Source organism: Kogia breviceps, chromosome 3 (genome assembly GCF_026419965.1).
Source record: "Kogia breviceps isolate mKogBre1 chromosome 3, mKogBre1 haplotype 1, whole genome shotgun sequence".
Classification (NCBI taxonomy): domain Eukaryota; kingdom Metazoa; phylum Chordata; class Mammalia; order Artiodactyla; family Physeteridae; genus Kogia; species Kogia breviceps.
The window spans coordinates 370,989-392,411 of record NC_081312.1 but is presented as its reverse complement, the minus strand read 5'-3'; the positions used below and the strand labels follow the sequence as shown (position 1 = coordinate 392,411).

At 58.9% G+C, this 21,423-nt stretch overlaps 2 gene segments (V, D, J or C); both read right to left on the bottom strand.

The window, feature by feature from the left end:
* Positions 1–21,423, bottom strand: part of LOC131752099 (Ig gamma chain C region-like) — a 141,458-nt gene that overhangs the window by 35,182 nt on the left and 84,853 nt on the right.
* On the bottom strand, positions 3,655–9,777 carry LOC131753698 (Ig gamma-2A chain C region, A allele-like). The segment is given in 5 exon segments: positions 3,655–4,123; positions 4,208–4,537; positions 4,674–4,733; positions 5,065–5,358; positions 9,289–9,777. Coding segments are annotated over 5 exon segments (1,089 nt in total).

Below are 21,423 nucleotides of genomic sequence, written 5' to 3'. Positions count from 1 at the left end.
TGAGGGACTGTGAGGGACACTGAAGGACAGTGAGGGACAGTGAGGAGACAGTGAAGAGACAGTGAGGGACAGTGAGGCACAGTGAGGAGACAGTGAGGGACTGTGAGGGACAGTGAGGGACAGTGAGGAGACAGTGAGGGACTGTGAGGGACAGTGAGGAGACAGTTAGGGACTGTGAGGAGACAGTGAGGGACTGTGAGGGACAGTGAGGGACAGTGAGGGACAGTGAGGAGACAGTGAGGGACTGTGAGGGACAGTGAGGAGACAGTGAGGGACTGTGATGGACAGTGAGGGACAGTGAGGAGATAGTGAGGGACAGTGAGGAGACAGTGAGGGACTGTGAGGGACAGTGAGAGACAGTGAGGGACAGTGAGGAGACAGTGAGGGACAGTGAGGGGCTGTGAGGGACAGTGAGGGGCAGTGAGGGACAGTGAGGGACAGTGAGGAGATAGTGAGGGACAGTGAGGAGACAGTGAGGGACTGTGAGGGACAGTGAGAGACAGTGAGGGACAGTGAGGAGACAGTGAGGGACAGTGAGGGGCTGTGAGGGACAGTTAGGGGCAGTGAGGGACAGTGAGGAGACAGTGAGGGACTGTGAGGGACAGTGAGGAGACAGTGAGGAACAGTGAGGAGACAGTGAGGGACTGTGAGGGACAGTAAGAGATAGTGAGGGACAGTGAGGAGATAGTGACGGACTGTGATGGACAGTGAAGGACAGTGAGGGACAGTGAGGAGACAGTGAGGAGACAGTGAGGGACAGTGAGGAGACAGTGAGGGACTGTGATGGACAGTGAGGGACAGTGAGGAGATAGTGACGGACTGTGATGGACAGTGAAGGACAGTGAGGGACAGTGAGGAGACAGTGAGGAGACAGTGAGGGACAGTGAGGAGACAGTGAGGGACTGTGATGGACAGTGAGGGACAGTGAGGAGACAGTGAGGGACAGTTAGGAGACAGTGAGGGACTGTGAGGGACAGTGAGAGACAGTGAGGGACAGTGAGGAGACAGTGAGGGACAGTGAGGGGCTGTGAGGGACAGTTAGGGGCAGTGAGGGACAGTGAGGAGACAGTGAGGGACTGTGAGGGACAGTGAGGAGACAGTGAGGAACAGTGAGGAGACAGTGAGGGACTGTGAGGGACAGTAAGAGATAGTGAGGGACAGTGAGGAGATAGTGACGGACTGTGATGGACAGTGAAGGACAGTGAGGGACAGTGAGGAGACAGTGAGGAGACAGTGAGGGACAGTGAGGAGACAGTGAGGAGACAGTGAGGGACAGTGAGGAGACAGTGAGGGACTGTGAGGGGCAGTGAGGGACAGTGATGGACTGTGAGGGACAGTGAGGAGACAGTGAGGAGACAGTGAGGGACAGTGAGGGACTGTGAGGGACAGTGAGGAGACAGTGAGGGACTGTTAGGGACAGTGAGCGACAGTGAGGGACTGTGAGGGACAGTGAGGAGACAGTGAGGGACATTTAGGACAGTGAGAGACAGTGAGGGACAGTGAGGAGACAGTGAGGGACAGTGAGGGGCTGTGAGGGACAGTTAGGGACAGTGAGGGACAGTGAGGAGACAGTGAGGTACTGTGAGGGACTGTGAGAGACAGTGAGGGACAGTGAGGAGACAGTGAGGAGACAGTGAGATATTGTGAGGGACAGTGAGGGACAGTGAGGAGACAGTGAGGGACTGTGAGGGACAGTGAGGAGACAGTGAGGGACTGTGAGGGACAGTGAGAGACAGTGAGGGACAGTGAGGAGACAGTGAGGAGACAGTGAGGGACAGTGAGGAGACAGTGATGGACAGTTAACGACAGTGCGGGACCATGAGTAGACAGTGTGGGACAGTGAGGGACAGTGAGGAGACAGTGTGGGACACTGAATGACAGTGAGGGACCGTGAAGTGACATGAGGGAAGGTGAGAGACCGTGAGAGACAGTGAGGAGACAGTGAAGTGACATGAAGGAAGGTGAGGGACCATAAGGGACAGTGAGGGGATAGTGAGGGGCAGTGAGGGACAGTAAGGGGACAGGGCACAGGTGGAGACACAGTGGTGATGGCGAGGGCACAGCGAGGCGGCCCGCCCACCTTGAAGAGGGTCACGGTGGCACTGTAGCACACGCTGAGCAGGAAGAGGGTGATGAAGATGGAGATGGTCGTCCACAGCTCGTCCAGCTCCTCGTCCTGGGCATCAGAACAGGTCTCCTCCTCTAGGAGCAGTTCTGCACAGGGAGGGGGGTGTCAGTGCAGGGCCTGTCCCCGGGGGGCGGGGGTGGGGTCATCGGGACCTCTCAGAGCAGCTCCCAGTGTGGCCGGGTGGTGGCGGGATGCCCCTGGTGGGCCGGGCCAGTGGCACCTGAGGAGAGTTGCTGGGCACCAGCCCCAGCCCTCCATTCCTCCAGCCTGGGCCCCAGTCTCGGCCTGGCCAGTGGGTCCTGCTCCCTCTCCTGTGCTGTGTGCTGAGCGGGGGCCCTTGGGGGGAGGGTGCCTGGAACCCCCGCAGGGCAGTGGCTCAGGCCCCAGCCTCCTCTCCCACTGGGGGCCAGACCCAGAGGGCAGGAGGGTCAGCAGAGCCCGTGGGCCGTGGGCCCTACCCCAGGGAAAGGGCAGGACAGTGTTGGGCTCAGCCCCTGGGCCCGTGGGGCTGGGAGTGCCAGGACGAGGGGGCTGTGGGGGGATGATGGCCTGTTTGGAGGGGCTGTCGGTGTCCCAGGGAAGTAGAGGGATGGGTGATGGAGGTGGTCAGTGCGGTCACGGTGGGGAGGTGCTGCTGAGCCACCCATGGGCGGTAGAGGGTGGGGACCAGGCTGGGGTCTAGGGTGAGGGCTCATGAGACCCAGCTCTGTGGTCGGGTGTGGGTCTGTGCGGCTGCCCTGTGGGAGGCCTGTGTGCAAGGCCCGTGTGTGTGCACACGCGTGGGTGTGTGTGGTGGGCGTGCTGCACACTCGTGTATGCAGGCAGGTGAGTGCATGTGGATGAAGGCAGTGGTGTGCCGGCTGGTGTGGCTCAGTGGGAGACTTGCTTTCAGGGGCTCTGGGCTCAGTGTCTGCAGGTGGGTCTGGAGGGCCCCTCCCGGGCACTCAGGGCTGCTCCCCTTTGCCCCTTTTGGGTGCACAGGGATGAGTGTCCCCACGAGTGCACAGGCCTGGCCCCTGGCAGGGACAATCAAGGCAGAGCCTCCTGGCCTGAGGGGGGGCCTGATCTCCCCTGCGCAATGGTGCAGCAGGGCCGTCCCCTGCCCCGGGCCACGTGTGGTCCCCGTGAGGGCACAGAGCCGGCATGTGGACTCTGGAACCGGGGACAGGAATGTGGGGACGAGGATGGCCAGTGTCCCACAGCATGGGCTGGAACAGGGGTGGGAAGAAGTGGGCACTCATTCTCTGGGGGTCTCTCGTGGGCTTCTCCCATTCCGGGCACACACCCTAGCCCCAGCAGCTGCTGGGTGGAGGGTGGACGGAGCAGCTGTCGCCTCCGGGAGAGGCCCTCGCCAGCCTCGGGCAGCCCCCAGGTGGCCTGCACAGACCCGCGCCCTCTGGGTCTGGCCCTCAGTGGGACCAGCTCTCCCGCACTGGTGGTGACACTGTGACCCAGAGCCGGGTTCGCCCCTGCCCCACGCAGGCCCGGCATCCCCGGGGCTCTACTCGGAAAGAACCGTGACAGCATTGCAGGGTCCCAGGGCGGCGCTGGGTGCTTTATTTCATGGCGCCCGGAGGAACGTACACAGGGCTGGGGCTCAGGTTCTCGCTGGACCCTGAGAGCCCAAGGGGAGGGAGGGCTGGCTGGGGCAACAATGCCGTGTGGCTCAATTACCCGAAGACTGGGAGATGGACTTCTGCGTGTTGTGATTGTGTAGAGCCTCGTGAAAAACTACACACGTGTAGGTGTCTTCCTGCTGCCAGCTCTTCTTGTCCACCCTGAGCTTGCTGTACAGGAAGAAGGACCCATTGTCCTCCAGCTGGGGTGGGGTCGTGTTGTACTTGTCCTCTTTCTCTGGCTGTCCGTTTCTCTGCCACTCCACGTCGATGTCACCCGGGTAGAAGTCGGTGACCATGCAGGTTAAGCTGACCGAGATCTTGGCCAGCTCTTCCTGTGGTGGGGGCAGTACGTACACCTGCGGCTCGCGGAGCTGCCCTGTGGGGAGAGGGGTGGCTGTTAGCACGATGGTCACTGCTACCGGTCCCCTTGGACCCTCCGGCCCCTGTTCACCTGACCCACCTTTGTCCTTGGAGATGGTCCTCACGATGGGGACTGGTAGGTCTTTGTTGTTGACCTTGCACTTGAACTCCTTTCCCGTCAGCCAGTCCTGGTGCCGGATGGGCAGGGTGCTGACCACACGGTACGTGCTGTTGAACTGCTCCTCCCTTGGCTTCGTCCTGGCCGTGTGCACCTCTACATCGTCCACGTACCAGGAGAACAGGACATCGGGGTCCTCGTAGGTCACATCAACCGCAACGCAGGTGACCTTAGGTGTTTCGGATATTGTGAGGGTGTCTCTGGGCTTTGGGGGGAAGATGAAGACGGACGGTCCTCCTGAGAGCTCAGGGGCTGGTCGGGGAGACACGGTGCAGGGTCAGCCCCTGGGTGGACCTCCTCTACCCATCCTTCCCCCTCCCCAAGCCCGAAGTCCACGCGTGGGCGAGGTCCATCCCCGAGGGGCGTAGGGTGAGGCCGGCTGACTTACCTGGACATGTGGGACACTTGTAGCATTCAGGACACGTGGGGCGTGTGGAGCCATTAATCTCTGCAGAGAACAGACTAGAGGTTACCGGGTTTGGGGACGGCCCAGGGCTGGGCTTAGGGCAGGGCCAGGTTTTGGCAGGTGAGAGCTGTGCCTGCCTCTGTGGTCCCAGGGGTTCGGGGTGGCGTCCAGTCTGTACCCACACTGGACATGGTGGAAACGCCCAGAGGACGCCCTCCCTGAGCCTGGGAGGCCTTCAGGTGAGGGAGAGAGACAGGCCTCCCGTGACACCCTGGGCAGGATTCACCATCCCTGGTGTGCGGTCCGTTCAGGTGGGAGGGCTGACCCCGGGCCTGTCTCGTAGTGGACACCCTCCCTGCGCCCGTCCTCTCACCGATGTGCTTGTCCACCTTGGTGCTGCTGGCCGGGTGGTATATGCTGCAGGTGAAGCTCTTGCCGGTCGAGGTGCTGGCAGGCACGGTCACAGTGCTGCTGAGGGAGTACAGCCCCGAAGACCCGAGGACAGATGGGAAGGTGTGCACGCCACTGGAAGGGACGCCCGAGTTCCAGGTCACGGTCACTGGCTCAGGCAAGTAGCTCGAGACCAGGCAGCCCACGGTCACTGTGGAGTCGGTTGTGCCCCCGCATCTGGGATCCAGAGGGTAGACTGCCGGAGCCGTGGTGGAGACTGTGAGAGAGGAAGCCATGTGACTGCCAGGGCCTCACTCCTGCGAGGGTCCAGGCAGGGCATCAGGTGTGCAGGCCTGGGGCATTGCTGAACCCAGCGACCATGTGCTTCCAGTGTGTCTGAAGACCAGTGGCCCGGCACGGCTGTCTCCCTCCCCAGGTCCCTGCGTCTGCAGCTGTGGGCTCCAGACACAGCTGGGGGCCAGTGCTGGGCGTCCACCTGGGTTAGAGACCCCCGGGGCCCCTACAGTCCTGTGGGTGCCTGGCCTGCTCATGCCCTCGGTCTGCGCCCTGACTAGTGGCTACTGCTCCCTAGCCCACTGCCCTGCTGCTGCAGCCTCGCAGGGTCTCTGTCATCCACTGCCCTGCTCTGCTCCTGTCCCCTTGACCTGGCCTGCTCTTGGCCACCCAGGGTCCCTGTGTTCTGGATCAGCTCTGCCCATCGGCATCCCTGGGAGCCTTGCACTGCCCCTGGCCATCTCCTTCTTGCAGGGTGCCAGCACCCCAAGCCCCATTCCCCGGCTGTACCTGTCCTCTCTGGCCTTCGTCTGCTCAGCCCTGATATGCAGACCTGTCTGAGCCTCGAATGAGCCCCTCGTTTTCCCTCTGCCAGGTCCACTGCCCTGTCAAACCCACCTCGCGTTGCACGTTCACCCCTCCTGTCCCAGCTCCTACAGTCTCCTGAAACACGGTTGGGACCCTGGGTGCAAGAAATGCAGCCCATTGGGTCCCCTCAGGGTCGCCCCGGCCCCTTCAGACCCAGAGACCTGCACTCCCAAGTCTCCTCTCCACCCGGCCTTGCCGTCCACCTGGCCCCTTCCAGCAGCCCAAAGCACCTTTAGCTCAACCCTCGTCCCCTGACGCCCAGGCTCGTGGGCAGTCCCGGCCCTCCCAGCCCCCTGCTGCCCTGCACAACCCCGCCTGCTCCCCTGAGTTCTTGGGGTGGCCCCCTGCGCCCGGCCTTCCCAGCCCCCCGAGCTCCAGCGGAAAGGCTGCTCTCCTTTCCCTGTGCACTCAGGTTCCCCTCCTCCAGATGCTCCCTCACCTGCCTCCGGCCCCTCATCCTGGCCCCTCAGCTGAGCCCGGGCTTCCTGTCCATCGAGTGTCTACCTCTGCCCAGCTGGGCTCTGGTTCAGCATCTCAGGCCTGAGTCCTCTCTGCCCTTGTGCCCTCCTCCCCGGGCCTGGGCCCTCGGCCCACCCAGGGGAACCCCCAGCCCAGTCTCCTGTAGGACTCCCTGCTCGGCCCCACTTCCAGCTGCCCTGCGTCCTGCCCTCCAGCCCCTTGGCTCAGATCTCTGGGCTCAGCTCAGGGATGCTGTGTCCTCATGTCATCGGCTCACCCGGCGTCGGACTGCCCACTGTCCCTGGAGCGCTGTTCCCACAGCACCAAATGGCCCTTGCACCCTCTGACACTTGCCTACGCACCTGCTCACCCCAGTACGTGGTCTGCTGAGGTCCTGGGCAGGTCCCTGCCCTCCCCACCCTCTGCTCACCTGTACAAACTCCACCTGCTCCCCCAAAGCTCTGGGGATAGCTACCTGCCCTACCAAACTCCTGCTTCCCTTTACAAGCTCTCCCTGCTCCCCAAAGCTCCTGGGGCAGCCCCATCCCTTCCCAGGCTCTGGTTCACCTGCAGAAGGTCGACCTGCTTCCCCAAAGCTCCTGGGGCAGCCCCTACCCTTGCACCCATCCTGCTCAGCTGCAGAAACTCTATCTGCCCCCCGATGCTTCGGGGCAGCCCCTGCCCTGCCAGGCCCAGGCTTACTGGCACTAGCTGTACCTGCTCCCCAAAAGCTACAGGGCAGCGCCCTGCCTTGCCAGCCCCGGGCTTACCTGAACAAGCTCCACCTCCTCCCCCAAAGCTCCCTGGCAGCGCCCAGCCCTCACAGCCCCAGTATCAACTACACTAGCTCTACCTGCTCCCCCAAAGCTCTCAGGCAGTCCCCTGCCGACCCAGCCCCAGGCTCGCCTACACTAGCTTTACATGCTACCCCAAAGCTCCCAGGCAGTCCTTGGCCCTCGCAGCCCCAGGATCACCTACACTAGCTCTCCCTACACCCCCAAAGCTCCTGGGCAACTGCTGCCCTCCCAGCCCCAGGCTCGCCTACACTAGCTCTACCTGCTCCCCCCAAACTCCCGGGCAGCCCCTGCCCTCCCAGCCGCAAGCTCACTTAAACTAGCTATACCTGCTCCCCCAAAGCTCCCAGCCAGCCCCCTGCCCTCCCAGCCCCAGGCTCATCTACACTAGCTCTACCTGCTCCCCCAAAGCTCACAGGCAGCCCCCTACCCTCATAGCCACAGGCTCGCCTACACTAGGTTTACCTGCTTCCCAGAGCCCCTGAGGCCGCCCCAGGCTCCCTGCTCTCCCAGCCTCAGGCTCACCAGCACAAGCTGTACCTGATCCCCCAAAACTCCCAGGATAGCTCCCTCCTCTCCCAGCCCCGCATCACCTGCACAATCTCTACTGCTCCCAGAAAGTTTCCAGGGCAGCCCCTTGCCCTCCCAGCTCTGTGCTCACCCGCACAAGCTCTACCTGCTCCGCAGAGCTCCTGAGGCAGCGCCAGGGCCCTGACCTACCAGTCACCGGCTCACCTGCACAAGTTTTACTGCTCCCCGAATTTTCCCGGGGCAGCCCCCTGCCCTCCCAGCTCTGCGCTCATCTGCACAAGATTTACCTGATCCCCCAAATCTCCCGGGAAGCCCCTTACCCTCTCAGCCCCCTGCTCACCTGCACAAGATTGACGTGCTCCCCTAAAACACCCGGGACAACTCCCTGCCTTCCCAAACCCCTGCTCACCTGCACAAGCTCTTCCTGCTGCCCCAAAGCTCCCGGGATAGCTCCCTGCCCTCCTATCCCCGTGCTCACCTGCACAAGCTCTACCTGCTCCCCTCAAGCTCCCAGGAAGTCCCCTGCTCCTCCAGACTCAGGCTCACCTACACTAGCTCTACCTGCTCCCCCAAAGCTCGCAGGCAGCCTCTGCCTCCCAGTCCCAGGTCACCTACACAAGTTCTACTTGCTCCCCAGAGCCCCTGAGGCCGCATCTGGCCCCCTGCTCACCTGCTGCCTCCCTGCCCCTTGTCCCTGGATCTCCGGCCCTCAGCACCCATACCCCTCTGGACCCCGTCCGAGCCCTCACCTTGGCGCAGCTCCACTCCTGACTCCTTTCTTTCCCGGGGCTGAGCTCTGTTCCCTGGAGTCGCTAGGTGCCCAGCCTGTCTCTGGCCCCCTCTCCCCTGGCAGAGCCCCTGTCCCACCGTGGGCCCCTCCCAGAGGAGGTCCTGGCCTTCCAAGCCTCACCCTCTTCTCTCTCCCAGCACCCCCGGGATCCTCCGCTGGTCACGTCTCCTTCCAGGCGCCGGGTCATCTGTCCTCTGCGTCCGCACCCCCGGCCCCCGTGTAGCCAGTGCAGCTGCGAGCTCAGCCCCTGTGCGGCCAGCTCTGGGCACACAGGAGCCCCGACCCACCCAGACCCGCTGCCTCCCTGCTTGTCACTGCCCTGGGATTCAAGCCGGCTCCGCTGTCCTGGACGGGACCCCCCAACCCCCAGAGGCCTCTCCTTCCCCTCTGTCCTCGCTCAGACCCACCTGTCCATCCTGGCCTCATCCTCAGCCGCAGCCCCGCCCTGTGCCTGCAGCACATCTGGCTGAGCGAAGCCCTCAGGCTCCGGCCCCCAGCCCATCTCGTTCCTTGAAGGCCCAGCAGCCCCGCCGAGCTCTGTCGCCCCAGGGTTGCAGCCCTGTTGGTGTGGACATGGCCCTGCCCGGGCTCCCGAGCCCCTGCCCTGGGCCAGCACGGCGAGCCCTGGGCAGCCCGCCTTCCCCGCGCCTGCTTGGCGCTCCAGCCGCTCTGTGGGGTCCCCGAGGCCAGCCTTCCCTCCGTGGCCCCCATATTGCACTCTCTTGTCCTGATCCTCTCAGACCCCACTCACCAAGGGTGGGGGCGGTGGACTCGCTCCCCTGCAGCCCAGGGCTCCACGCCCTTCCCTGCTCCGGCCCCAGCCACATGTGGCTCTTCAGGGCTGTGCTCTGTGTCTGCAGCCCTGCTTCCTAGGACTGGTAACCCGTTCCTGGAAGTGTGAACTCCTTGCCCACAACCCTGCAAATACTCAGAAGTGGATTGAAACCAGGTGGCACGACTTGCTTCCTGAAGTTCCCTTTTCTTCTGGGTGGTTTCTGTCTCAGAGGGCCTGGGGAGTCCAGATGCAGCCGGGGAGTCTCTCGTGGGTGTGTGGGGCGTGGTGAGCGGTGCCCTTGGACCCAGGGGACAGAGTGGGAACCCCAGCTGTCCCGGCTTTCCACCTTCTGCAGGGATTACACCTGGTTTGCCCACCGCAGCCCGGGTACCGGCCCCTCGCCTGAGCTCTCTGGGTGTCCCAACCCTGGCGGGCACCTCTCCTGAGCGTGGGGAGTGTGTGGTTGGGCGCGGCCTGCAGCCCAGCCCCTGCCTCGTCCTGCCCACCTGCCGGGGTGGCCTCCCCTGCAGACCTCCGTCTCCCGCCTCTCCCCTCCTCCTCCTCTCCCTGGCTCCCTCCGTGTCCCCAACAGCTGACAGGGCAGCTCTTATCCTGGCCTCAGCTGTCCCCCAGGGGACAGAGCTCACGATGGTCACTGGGGCCCGGAAATGGTCCTCTAGGTGCGAGGGAACGTGCAGCCTGTCCAGTGCTGTGTGTGGCCCGAGACTGGTCGTCCCAGCTTTGGGGGACACTGACCCTCAGTTTCTTGTTTGAGTGCTGCAGTGGACCCTACACCCTTGTGCACCCCTTGGTCCGTCCCATAGCTTTAGCATTAGTCCTGGATCGGGGTCCCAGGAGACACTGTCGTACCACCCCAGAAGTGCCATGGGCGGGATGCAGGGTGCAACTACTCCAAGCTGTGGGTGAGCGGCGTGTGTGCTTTGCTGATTCAGACCTGCCCCAACCCAAGTCCAGCTCCGTAGGGAGTGGACGGTGTGGAGGTGGCATCAGATGTGGGACAGGCTCGGTGTGACCACCCGGCCAGTTGGTCACTGGTTCTGCAAGCTGCACTTACCACTCATTTGCGTTGCTCACGAAGCACATGGATCTGTGTCATCTGTGCTCAGCTCAGCCGTACTGACAGGTCTGGATAAATCCCTGAGAAAGTCAGGGCCTGTGGGCATCGGGCCCGAGGAGTCCACCCCACCTGATGCCCAGGTTTCTGACAAGACAAGGCAGCAAAAGGTGCACGTCACTGAGGGCGCTGCCTACCTCCTCCTGGTCCTGTGAGTGCTGTCTGCACCCTGGTTGCGGTGGTGGCATTTGTACTGAGGAGGATCAGTCACTCTTGGGATCATTAGAGCACCACTGCTGTCCTTGGAGCAACTTGGGGGCAACCCACTTTGGCTGTGGAGGGCGTGACAATGTGATTTGCACACTCAAGCCTCTGGGCTTTATCAAACCCACACACGTGTCCACATCCCAGTTCTCAAGGTCCCAAGTTTTTCCAGGCAAATCTTTTCACGTGAGAAAGTTAGTGAGGCTGTGAATTTATCTGGTCTTGAAACTTTGTGAAACGTCGTGTTGAAGTCTGGGTCTGGCTTCAGAAACATTCGCCATGTAGTTGTGAGAGCAGAGAGGCTTTGAGGGGTTCCTAGCAGACCCTTCCTACATCTGTGAACATGAATGAGAAGTTGGAGCAGAGGTGTCACCCTGTGCTGTGGGCCCTCCAGCCCAGTGGTAAGACCCCACCCTGCCCCAAACCTGGCTCATTCCTGACTTGACCCGACCTGTTGCCACCGCGTCTCCTGGGCCCGCCCCAGCTCATCCCTGTATTCGGCACCTCCTTCTGTCCTTGCGGAGGGCCACCTGGGTGCTGGTTTGGCCGCTGCGTGCCCGGGTCTCATGCCCACTGTCCCGGGATCGTGTTGGTTGCTGCTGGCAGGACAGAGACACGGTGCCCGTTCCACCTTTGAAGTTCTGCTTCTGGAAGGACTTTTTACTTATTGCTGTTTAAGTCCAGGTTGAATCCAGAAAACATAAGCCCCTGGAGGCCTTTCAGGTGGGAATTGATGTCACCCAGGAAACCAAACGTGTATAAAACTGTAAGAAGAGCAGGCGAAGTGCTATCAGGTGAGATGGTCGCTGAGGCTCAGGGGGCCCAGGGAAGCTCATGATCTTCTGCCCCAAGAGGTTGCTCAGACCTTGGGTGGGAATGCTCACTCAGAGTTTCAAAGAAATATCCCTCAACATGATAAAGGCCACATATGACAAACCCACAGCTAACATCATTCTCAATGGTGAAAAGCTGAAAGCATTTCCTCTAAGATCAGGAACAAGACACGGATGTCCACTCTCACCACTTTTATTCAACATAGTTTTGGAAGTCCTAGCCACAGCAATCAGAGAAGAAAAAGAAATAAAAGGAATCTAAATTGGAAAAGAAGAAGTAAAACTGTCACTATTTGCAGATGACATGATACTATGCATAGAAAATTCTCAAGAGGGTACCAGAAAGCTACTAGAGTTCATCAATGAATTTGGCAATGTTGCTGGATACAAAATTAATACACAGAAATCTGTTGCATTTCTATACACCAACAATGAAAAATCAGAAAGTGAAATTAAGGAAATACTCCCGTACACCATCACATCAAAAAGAATAAAATACCTAGGAATAAACCTACCTAATGAGGCAAAAGACCTGTACTCAGAAAACTATAAGACACTGATGAAAGAAATCAACGATGACAGAAACAGATCGAGAGATACCATGTTTTTGGATTGGAAGAATCAACATTGTGAAAATGACTGCATTACCCAAGATAATCTACAGATTCAATGCAATCCCTATCAAATTACCAATGGCATCTTTCACAGAACTAGAACCAAAAATTTGACAATTTTTAAGGAGACAGAAAAGACCCTGAATACCTAAAGCAATCTTAAGAAAGAAAAATGGAGCTGGAGCCATCAGGCTCCATAACTTCAGACTATACTACAAACCTACAGTCATCAGAAGAGTATGGTAGTGGCACAAAACCAGAAATATAGATCAATGGAACAGGATAGACAGCCCAGAAATAAGCCCACACACCTAAGGTCAATTAATCTATGACAAAGGAGGCAAGAATATACAATGGAGAAAAGACAGTCTCTTCAATAAGTGGTGCTGGGAAAACTGGACAGCTACATGTAAAAAAATGAAATTAGAAAATTCTCTAACACCATGCAAAAAAGTAAACTCAAAATGGATTAAGACCTAAATGTGAAACTGGATACTAGAAAACTCCTAGAGGAAAACATAGGCAGAACACTCTTTGACATAAATCACAGCACGATTTTTTTTGACCCACTTCCTAGAGTAATGGAAATAAAGACAAAAGTAAACAAATGGGACCTAATGAAACTGAAAAGCTTTTGCACAGCAATGGAAAACCATAAACAAAACAAAAAGATAAGCTACAGATTGGGAGCAAATATTTGCAAACCATGCAACCAATGAGATTAATCTCCAAAATGTATATACAACTCCTATGGCTCAATGTAAAAAACAAACGAACAACCCAATAGAAAAATGGGCAGAGTATCTAAATAGACATTTCTCCAGAGGAGACATACAGATGGCCAAAAGGCACATGAAGAGATGCTCAACATTGCTAATTATTAGAGAAATGCAAATCAAAGGACAATGAGGTACCACCTCTCACCTGTCAGAATGGTCATCAACAAAAAATATACAAACAATAATGCTGGAGAGGATGTGAAGAAAAGGGAACCCTCCTACACGGTTGGTGGGAATGAAAATTGGTGCAGCCACTATGGAAAAGAGTATGGAGGTTCCTAAAAATAGAGTTACCATATGATCCAGCAATCCCACTCCTGGAGATATATCCAGGAAAACCATAATTCAAAACGATACATGCACTGCAGTGTTCACTGCAACCCTGTTTACAATAGTCAGGACATGGAAGCAACCTAAATGCCCATCAACAGATGAATGGATAAAGAAGATGTGGTACATATATACAATGGAATATTACTCAGCCATAATAAAGAATGAAATAATGCCATTTGCAGCAGCATGGATGGACCTACAGATTATCATACTAAGTGAAGTTAGTCAGACAGAGAAGGACAAATATCATAAGATATCACTCATATGCAGAATCTTAAAAGAATGATACAAATGAACTTACATACAAAACAGTAATAGACTCACAGACATAGACAACAAACTTATGGACACCAAAGGGGAGAGGGAAGGGGAGCGATAAATTAGGAGTTTGGGGTTAACAAATACACACTACTCTATATAGAATAGATAATAACCTATAAGGGAAAAGAATCTGGAATAGATACATGTATATGTATAACTGAATCACTTTGGTGTACAACTGAAACTAACACAGCATTGTAAATCAACCATATTTGAAAAAAAAAAAAAAAAAGAAATGCCCTGGCAGTCCTCGTGGTGTGGTTTGGGCACCCTTCACGGTGCCTGCAGGCCCGGCTGTGTGGCCAGTCCTGTGAGGAAGAGGGGGGGGGTCCTCTGTCAGCATGCGTCTCTGCACGGTAGAGCACTGCGGTCAAGCGCGGCGCTCCCGGCCATGCTGCTGCTCTGGCCTCGTGGCCGTCCTGCCAACCCCTTCTCTGCTCATTTCCATGGGCGATCACCTCCCTGCCCAGGCCCGAGCGCCAGCTTCACCTTTGTCCCTGTTGTGTCCAGGTCTCGGGACGCATTTGGGGCTGTTTGTCACTGTGACCCTGAGCTATTGTCACGAGAACTTGTGTCACCTAAAACACTGGAAATGTTTTAACGGGAAAAGCAGAGGCTGTTTATTCTGAGCTGCTGCAGCCAGGGAGCCGTGTCCAGCTGGCTGGGCATCGACTCGGGCAGCAGGAGAGTGGGTGGCTTTGAGGCTTTATTATGCCAATGTGGCTCAATTGTTACTATATACATATAACACTATGCCCATGTAAGGGCCTATAACATACTTATTATATCATGTGTGTGTCAGCATGTTCGAATATTTTCTGTGTATAGAAAGCTTCTTTATAGGAAAAAGAGTGCCTCCAGTGTCCTGATGGGGGCTGTGGGGCTGGGGAAGCTGGACCGCCGACAAGACGCAGGCACCCTTGCGATGGCTGGGGCACGTCCGTTTTCCTCTGATTGGTCCTCAGGCAGAAGCGAGGACAAAGACCATGGAAGCTGTGGGTTATTGATCAAGCCCCGCCCGTGGGAAGGAGGTCACAGGGCGGTTGTAGGGCTTCCTGGGCTGTCACTGGAGATAGAGGTCTGACTTCCTGCAGGTCTAGTACAGAGGGTTAGGTTTAGGTTAGCATGGAGGGAGCAGGCTGCTTCCTGGGCTGGATCCTGTGATGGCGGCTGGGTGTCCTGGGCTGTTGGCTGCATTCTTGGGTCAGAGTTCCATTTTTACGTATGGTCGGCTGGGTAACTTGAGTAACCCCACCACAGGCCTGGCCTAGTGTCTTGTGAACGAGAATGCTCATGAGGCCCTCTTGGGCTTTATCCCGTGCACCCCCCCCCGCGCCGCAGCACAGATCCCCAGGGCACCTCTCCGCATCCAGCTTACATTACAGTGCATCTCCCCTCCCTACCAGCCCAGATCCACAGGGCATCCTGCCTGCCTCCGGAGCAGATCCCCAGGGAGTGTTGGTGTGAGGGGGCAGAGCAGAGCAGGGCTGCGCCCTTGACCTTGTATGAAGTGCTCTACTGCCCCTCTCATGTTCTATTGGAACCAAACACTCAGGCTCTCTGGACAAGCCTCAGGGTTGCCCAATCCTGGGTTTCCTATGCCCGACCTCAGCAGGCTGCATGGTCCGTGTCGGAGTCCGTGGGACGCCTGGTCTCCCAGCCAGATGGCAGTCTTCAGAAAAGCCTTCGCCACAAGTGGACTCTCCTGTCAACAGAGTCTGGGCACTTGTATGTTGGGAAGGAGGCCACTGGGCCCTGAAGAATGGTCTTAACTGCTCATAGGCCCTCAGAGGCCAAGAAGGTCACTCACCGCCCCTAGTTTCCTCCTATAGTAACTTTTCCAATTATTGCAACATTTTCTTCCTGTTATTGACCACCCAATAAGCCACCCAAAGGTTTTTCCTTAGGGTGCAGGACCCACTGCTCACATTTCTTTCTTTTCATTGGTTGCTGAGTGCTCTTTGTATATGAAGGAGTCCTGCCCTGTTTCACATGTGCTCTGCCCCGTTTCCGTGGGACTAGAGACCCTTGTGGGTGGGCTTCTCCAGCTCTTTACCCTCAGGAGGAGGCTCAGCCCATGCCCACCTCCGTGCTTGGCCAGCCGTCTCCCTGGTGCCTGCAGCTCCTGCCTTCCTGTCTCCCAGCTTTCTTCTCGAGGACGGTGGTGGCCAGCCCCAGATAGCTCTCGCTTGTTCATTGGGACGTCCGGGCAGGCTGGTGGGATGGGGCCTGAGGACTGGCCTGTCTGCATGAGCTCAGTGGGTGGTGACTGGGACCCCAGGAGGCTAACGCCGGTCTCTACCTTGGTGCTTGTGCAGCTGTGTTCCTGCGGGCTCCTGCACTGACCACTGAATGTGCCCCTCAGGGTTTGCCCACGGGGATGGGGATTGTTGCTTTTATCTTTGTGTGGGGAGGGGTGGTGTGTCTGGGCTGGAGGCCAGCACAGCAGGTGTGATGGAGCCTGAGCTGGGGTCTCAGTGGGCATTGAAGGACTCTCGAAGCAGAGCCTGGCTGGACACTTGGGTCCTTGGAGCCCAGAGCTGCCCTCTGCCCCCTTCCCTTTGGCCCCTTGTCCACATCCTCTGGGGTGGGGGAACCTCCTGTTTCCAAGGGACCACAGGCACGTCTCCCAAGGTATGCTCAGGTGGCACAGGATTCTTTACTGTAAGGAACATCATAAGGAAAAGTAAAGAGAGAGAGGTCGACCTGATTCTGGCAGTGGATCAGCTGGAAGACGGACCTTGGTCCTTGTCTTCTTTGAAGAAAGAATTTAGGAAAGAGACCAAGATTGTGAAATGGAGACAGTGTTTACTAGAAGCAAGGTAAGAGTGCAAGAGCACATGGGGGACTTGGATTGAGTCGTGTGTCGTAGGGGTGTCCTAGGTCACTTACATGGGGACGGCTTTCCAGGCGGTCTCTGGCCAATCATCTCGAAGTGTCAGCAGGAGAGTGGTTGCAGCTGCTCAGCCTGGAGCCCATCTATCTCCTACCTCAGGACGAGGGCACGGGGGAAGGGGGTGGGTGCTGCAGGGCTGACTTGGCCACACTGCAGACCCCTTGGGAGCGCCTTCTGCTGTGGGACCCTGCCTCACAGCCGAGGGCCCTGCCTGCAGCCCTGGAAACTCCCCTGGCCTCTCCCCAGGAGGTCTGCTCTGCAACCTCATTCGGCACGAACGGGACCTGGGAGTGGGCAGCAGGGAGGGCGGGTGCAGGACAGGAGCAGGTCGTGGGGGGCATCGCACTTGGCCGCGGGGCCGCGGAGGGCGGGATGGAGGCTGGGGAGCGAGCCCTTGGCTTGGTTGGGCTGGGCGCAGATGGTGGATTGGGCTGGCTGGGACTCTGAGTCCTAGACGTGGCTCTGGGCTGCAGCGTGGGCTGGGCTACGGGCTCCAGGCTGCCACGGTGTTTCAGGGGTTGTGCAGTGAGAACCGGTGTGGGCCCAAGCCCAGGGGCCTGAGAGAAGCCCGGGGCGGTCGGCACCCACGGCCAGCCCAGGTCTCTCCGTGGAGGGAGCAGATGCTCTTCTGGGACTTGCCACAAAGTGGGGTGGTGCGGGGCTGTGAATGATGGGCCCCCCGTTGCCTTCGAACTTGGGGCTGAGCTGGGGCCTCTCGGCACCCGTGTGTGTGTGTAAGACACAGATGGAGGTGTGTGGTGGCGAGGTGAGGTGCTGACAGGTGTGTGTCGAGCTCACGGTCTGGCGGGGGGGCTCTAGGGGTCAGGAGGCAGCCGGAGGCCGACCTCAGGCTCACACAGGGGCAGCCCGAGGGGCTCAAGGGCAGGCGCGGCCACTGGGCTTTGGGGCGCTTGGGGGGCATGGACAGGTGAGGGATGCCGTGTGGTGTGGCACTGCTGTGGGGTGAGGGTGGGAGCAATGGGGCCCAGTGTGGGGCAGTTCTCGACGGGCCCAGTGGCAGCCGTGCCAGGGACGGTGTTCAGCTAGGAGGCCATGGGGCCGGCTCTCGTGTGACCACTCTGGCGTTCCTTTGGGGCGGGCCGGCTAGCGGCTGATCGTTGGTCTGCAGGATAGAAGCGAGGGGCAGGGCCCAAGGCGGCAGGCCGTGCTGCCCTCAGGCGAGTTCAGCAATTTGGTTACATGTTTAGGTGGAGGGAACTGCAGGTTGTGGTGAGACCCCCAGGTCCGTCACCTGGAGCCCCCATGGAGCCAGCAGTCAGAGGGGCCCTGCACCAGTGTGCCCAGCATGCCTGGCTGGGTCCGTGAGGGCCAGGTGTTCTGCTGGACACTGCTGTCCACCCCTCGGCCGTCCTGTTTGCCGGCCCTCCCGGCCTCCCCTTTGGGTGCAGGGCCCCCTGAGCGATGCAGTCCCTTCCCTGCATACCATTCTCTCTGTCTCCGCCTCTGTCTGTCTCTCTCTCCCCCAGAGGAACCTGGACCGGCACGTCGGACGGCCTTGGGGCGCAACGTCCATGCTGACCAGACTCAGGATCCCGGTCTGGGGGGGCTGTCCTGCTGGGCCTCGGCCTGGGGCTGTCGAGTGGAGGCCTCCTCCTCTCGCCGAGAAAGGCTGCAAGAAACACAAGCGTGGCTTCGAGCAGCCCAAGGCCGCGTCCCCAGGTTGAGCCATACCCCCTTAAATGCCGGCCTGAGGGAGCCCAGCTTGGCCAGCCCCCGACCCAGGCCCCGGCCCCCTTTTGTGGAGCTTTTACTGAGAAGGGCCGACAGCTGTGGATCCTGACTCTGCCCTCTGGGGAGGGTTGTGTCTCCTCTGAGGTGGAATCACCAGGAGGGATGGGGCCTCGGTCCCTGGTCTCTGTGAGGGCAGAGTCCTGACGCATCCCTGCATCCCTGCCAGCCGGCGGACACAGTGGCCTCATCGCATCTGCACGGCCACCCTTCCTGGTCCCTCACTGGAGCCCCTGGAGCCCCACTCCTGCTTCTCCTGTGACACACTGGTCACCTCTGTGCAGCCAGCTGAGTTCAGTGCCACCCGGACCCCCTCACCTCCTGCTGTCCTTCTCACTGCCCAGTCTGTCCTGAGCGGTGAGCCAGGTCTGGCTCTGCTCCCCTTTGACAGCCTCTCTCCACCGCTGCCCCTCCTGGCCTGGCTTCCTGGCATTGCCTCCTGGTCCTCCTTTCTCGCATGCAGCTCGGCTGTTTTGGGCTGAGTCATGTGCCCCAAATTCCAGTTTTGAAGCCCGGACCCCAGGAGCTGAGGATGTCACTGTATTTGGAGATGGGGTCTATAAAGAGGTGATGATGTAAACTGGGGCCTCTAGGGTGGGCCCTAATCCAGTCTGACTGGCATCCTTAAAAGAGGAGGACATGAGGACAGAGACGCGTACCGAGGGATGACCACGTGAGGACACGGGAGAAGACGGCGTCTTCATGACACGGAGACAGGGCTCAGGAGAAATGAGCCCTGCACCTCCTGGATCTGGGATTCCAGCCCCCAGGGTGTCAGACAGTGAGGTCTGTTGTCACAGGCCCCCTGCGGTGTCTGTTACAGCCTCCTGTGGGGACACACGCAATGCATATGACTTCCCTGTGGCTCCCCCAGGCCCCTGGCTCACCCCTGCGCCCACAGGCAAGGTGGGAACCCCAGGCTTGGGTGGTGGTGTTTGGGAGACCGGTTGTGGATTTCTCGAGGGTGGGAGGCGTGTTAACCTACGGAGACATCTCAGCAAGCAAGGCGATTGTAACGAACGCTTTATTGTCATTAGAAAGATGAAGAGATGGCAGAGAGCATCAGTGGGCTCCAACATTTAGAAGAGAGAAAAGGCTCCCAAGCTGCGAGGATGTGGACCGTCGTTCCACTCCGGGGAGCAGCTCCTCCACATGAGGGTGCTGACTGTGCATTTCTGCAGAGACGGGAGAGTTGGTACCGGGCCCTGAGGCGGGGGCCCGGGGTCGGAGACTGGCCCTACGCGGGTCGCGCCTCTCACCCCCACCCCGGTGCAGGCGGAGCTCCTGGTGTACGTGACTCAGGCCTTTGGCTGCGGGATGGGCTGGCCACGCCTTCTGCCCTCTCCTCCTGAGCTCCTCCAGCTCAGCCCGCAGGACACCAGGTCAATAGCGTCCTCTCCGGTTGGCCATTCTGCCTGGACCTCACCGTCTCCCGTGCTGGGGCTCCTGCAGTGGCCTCGGGCCCAGGCCCTGCTCTGAGCAGCATCCTCAGTGGAGGTGAACTGAGTGACTGTTTTGGCACCAGCAGAAGTTCTCCTTCTGGGAGAGGCAGGCGCTGAGAAGGGCAGTTCCCCTCCAGCATTTGACACAGGCCCTCCTCCCAGGGACCATGAGTCTGGAGCCCGGCCGGGAGAAGATGCAGGGTGTGGGCCTTGTGTAGAAGCCTGGGATGCTGGCCTCCTCCTCCTCTTTGAGGGGGACCCGAATGCTGACCCGGGCATTCCCGGTGGTCCCTGGGGCCCCGGAGGTGTCCTTGGTGACATCAGCTCAGGTTGGGCATCACCTGTGGTCCACTCGCGTCTGTGAGTGGGGTGGAGGGCAGGTTGTGGTGGCCACGAGACCAGAGGCCAGGGTGCAGGTGAGGGTGTCTGTGAGCTCAGAGGCTGGCGAGGTCAGTGGGCAGAGGAGCAAGTCTGGCGCAGGCTGAGCGGCACAAGGTGACGGACGTGGTCCTACAGGTCTGGGGCGGCCATGGACGCAGCCCGTAGTGAGCACTAGGCGCCCTGCCCGATCATGTTTCTGTAGTCGGGGACGATCGTGCGCTTCAGCTCCACCACCGACGAGAAGATCCACTTCACCTGAGGGGCGGCGGGGGTGAGTGCAGGCTGGACCCTACCCGGGCAGACCCCCAGGGCCTGCCCCCCAGTCCCCGGGCCGATGGACGGTGAGGGGCTCCAGGGGGGACATGAGGCCATCAAGGGACAGTGAGAGAGAATGAAGGACAGTACGGGACTGTAAGGGGAAAATGAGGCACAGTGAGGGACAAATGAGGGACAGTGAGGGGCAGTGAGGGACAGTGATGGATAGTGAGGAGACAGTGAGGGACAGTGAGGGACAGTGAGGGGCAGTGAGGGGCAGTGAGGGACAGTGATGGACAGTGAGGAGACAGTGAGGGACAGTGAAGGAAAGTGAGGAGACAGTGAGGAGACAGTGAGGGACTGTGAGGAGACAGTGAGGAAGAGTGAGGGACAGTGAGGAGACAGTGATGGACAGTGAAGGACTGTGATGGACAGTGATGGAGAGTGAGGGACAGTGAGGAGACAGTGAGGAGACAGTGAGGGACTGTGAGGAGACAGTGAGAGACTGTGAGGAGACAGTGAGGGACAATAATGGACAGTGAGGCGACAGTGAGGGACAGTGTGGGACAGTGAGGGACAATGAGGAGACAGTGAGGGACAGTGAGGGACAGTCAGGGACAGTGAGGGACAGTGAGGAGACAGTGAGGGACAGTGAGGAGACAGTGATGGACAGTGAAGGACAGTGAGGAGACAGTGATGAACAGTGATGGACAGTGAGGGACAGTAGGGGACAGTGAGTGACAGTGAGGGACAGTGAGGGACTGTGAGGGACTATGAGGAGACAGTGAGGGACAGTGATGGAAAGTCAGGGACAGTGACAGACAGTGATGGACAGTGAGGGACAGTGAGGGACTGTGAGGAGACAGTGAGGGACAGTGAGGGACAGTGAGGAGACAGTGAGGGACAGTGAGGAGACAGTAAGGGAGAGTGAGCAGACAGTGAGGGACAGTGAGGGGCTGTGAGGAGACAGTGAGGGACAGTGAGGAGACAGTGAGGGACAGTGATGGACAGTGAGGGACAGTGAGGAGACAGTGAGGGACAGTGAGGAGACAGTGAGGGACAGTGAGGGACAGTGAGGAGACAGTGAGGGACAGTGATGGACAGTCAGGGACAGTGAGGGACAGTGAGGAGACAGTGAGGAGACAGTGAGGGACAGTGAGGAGACAGTG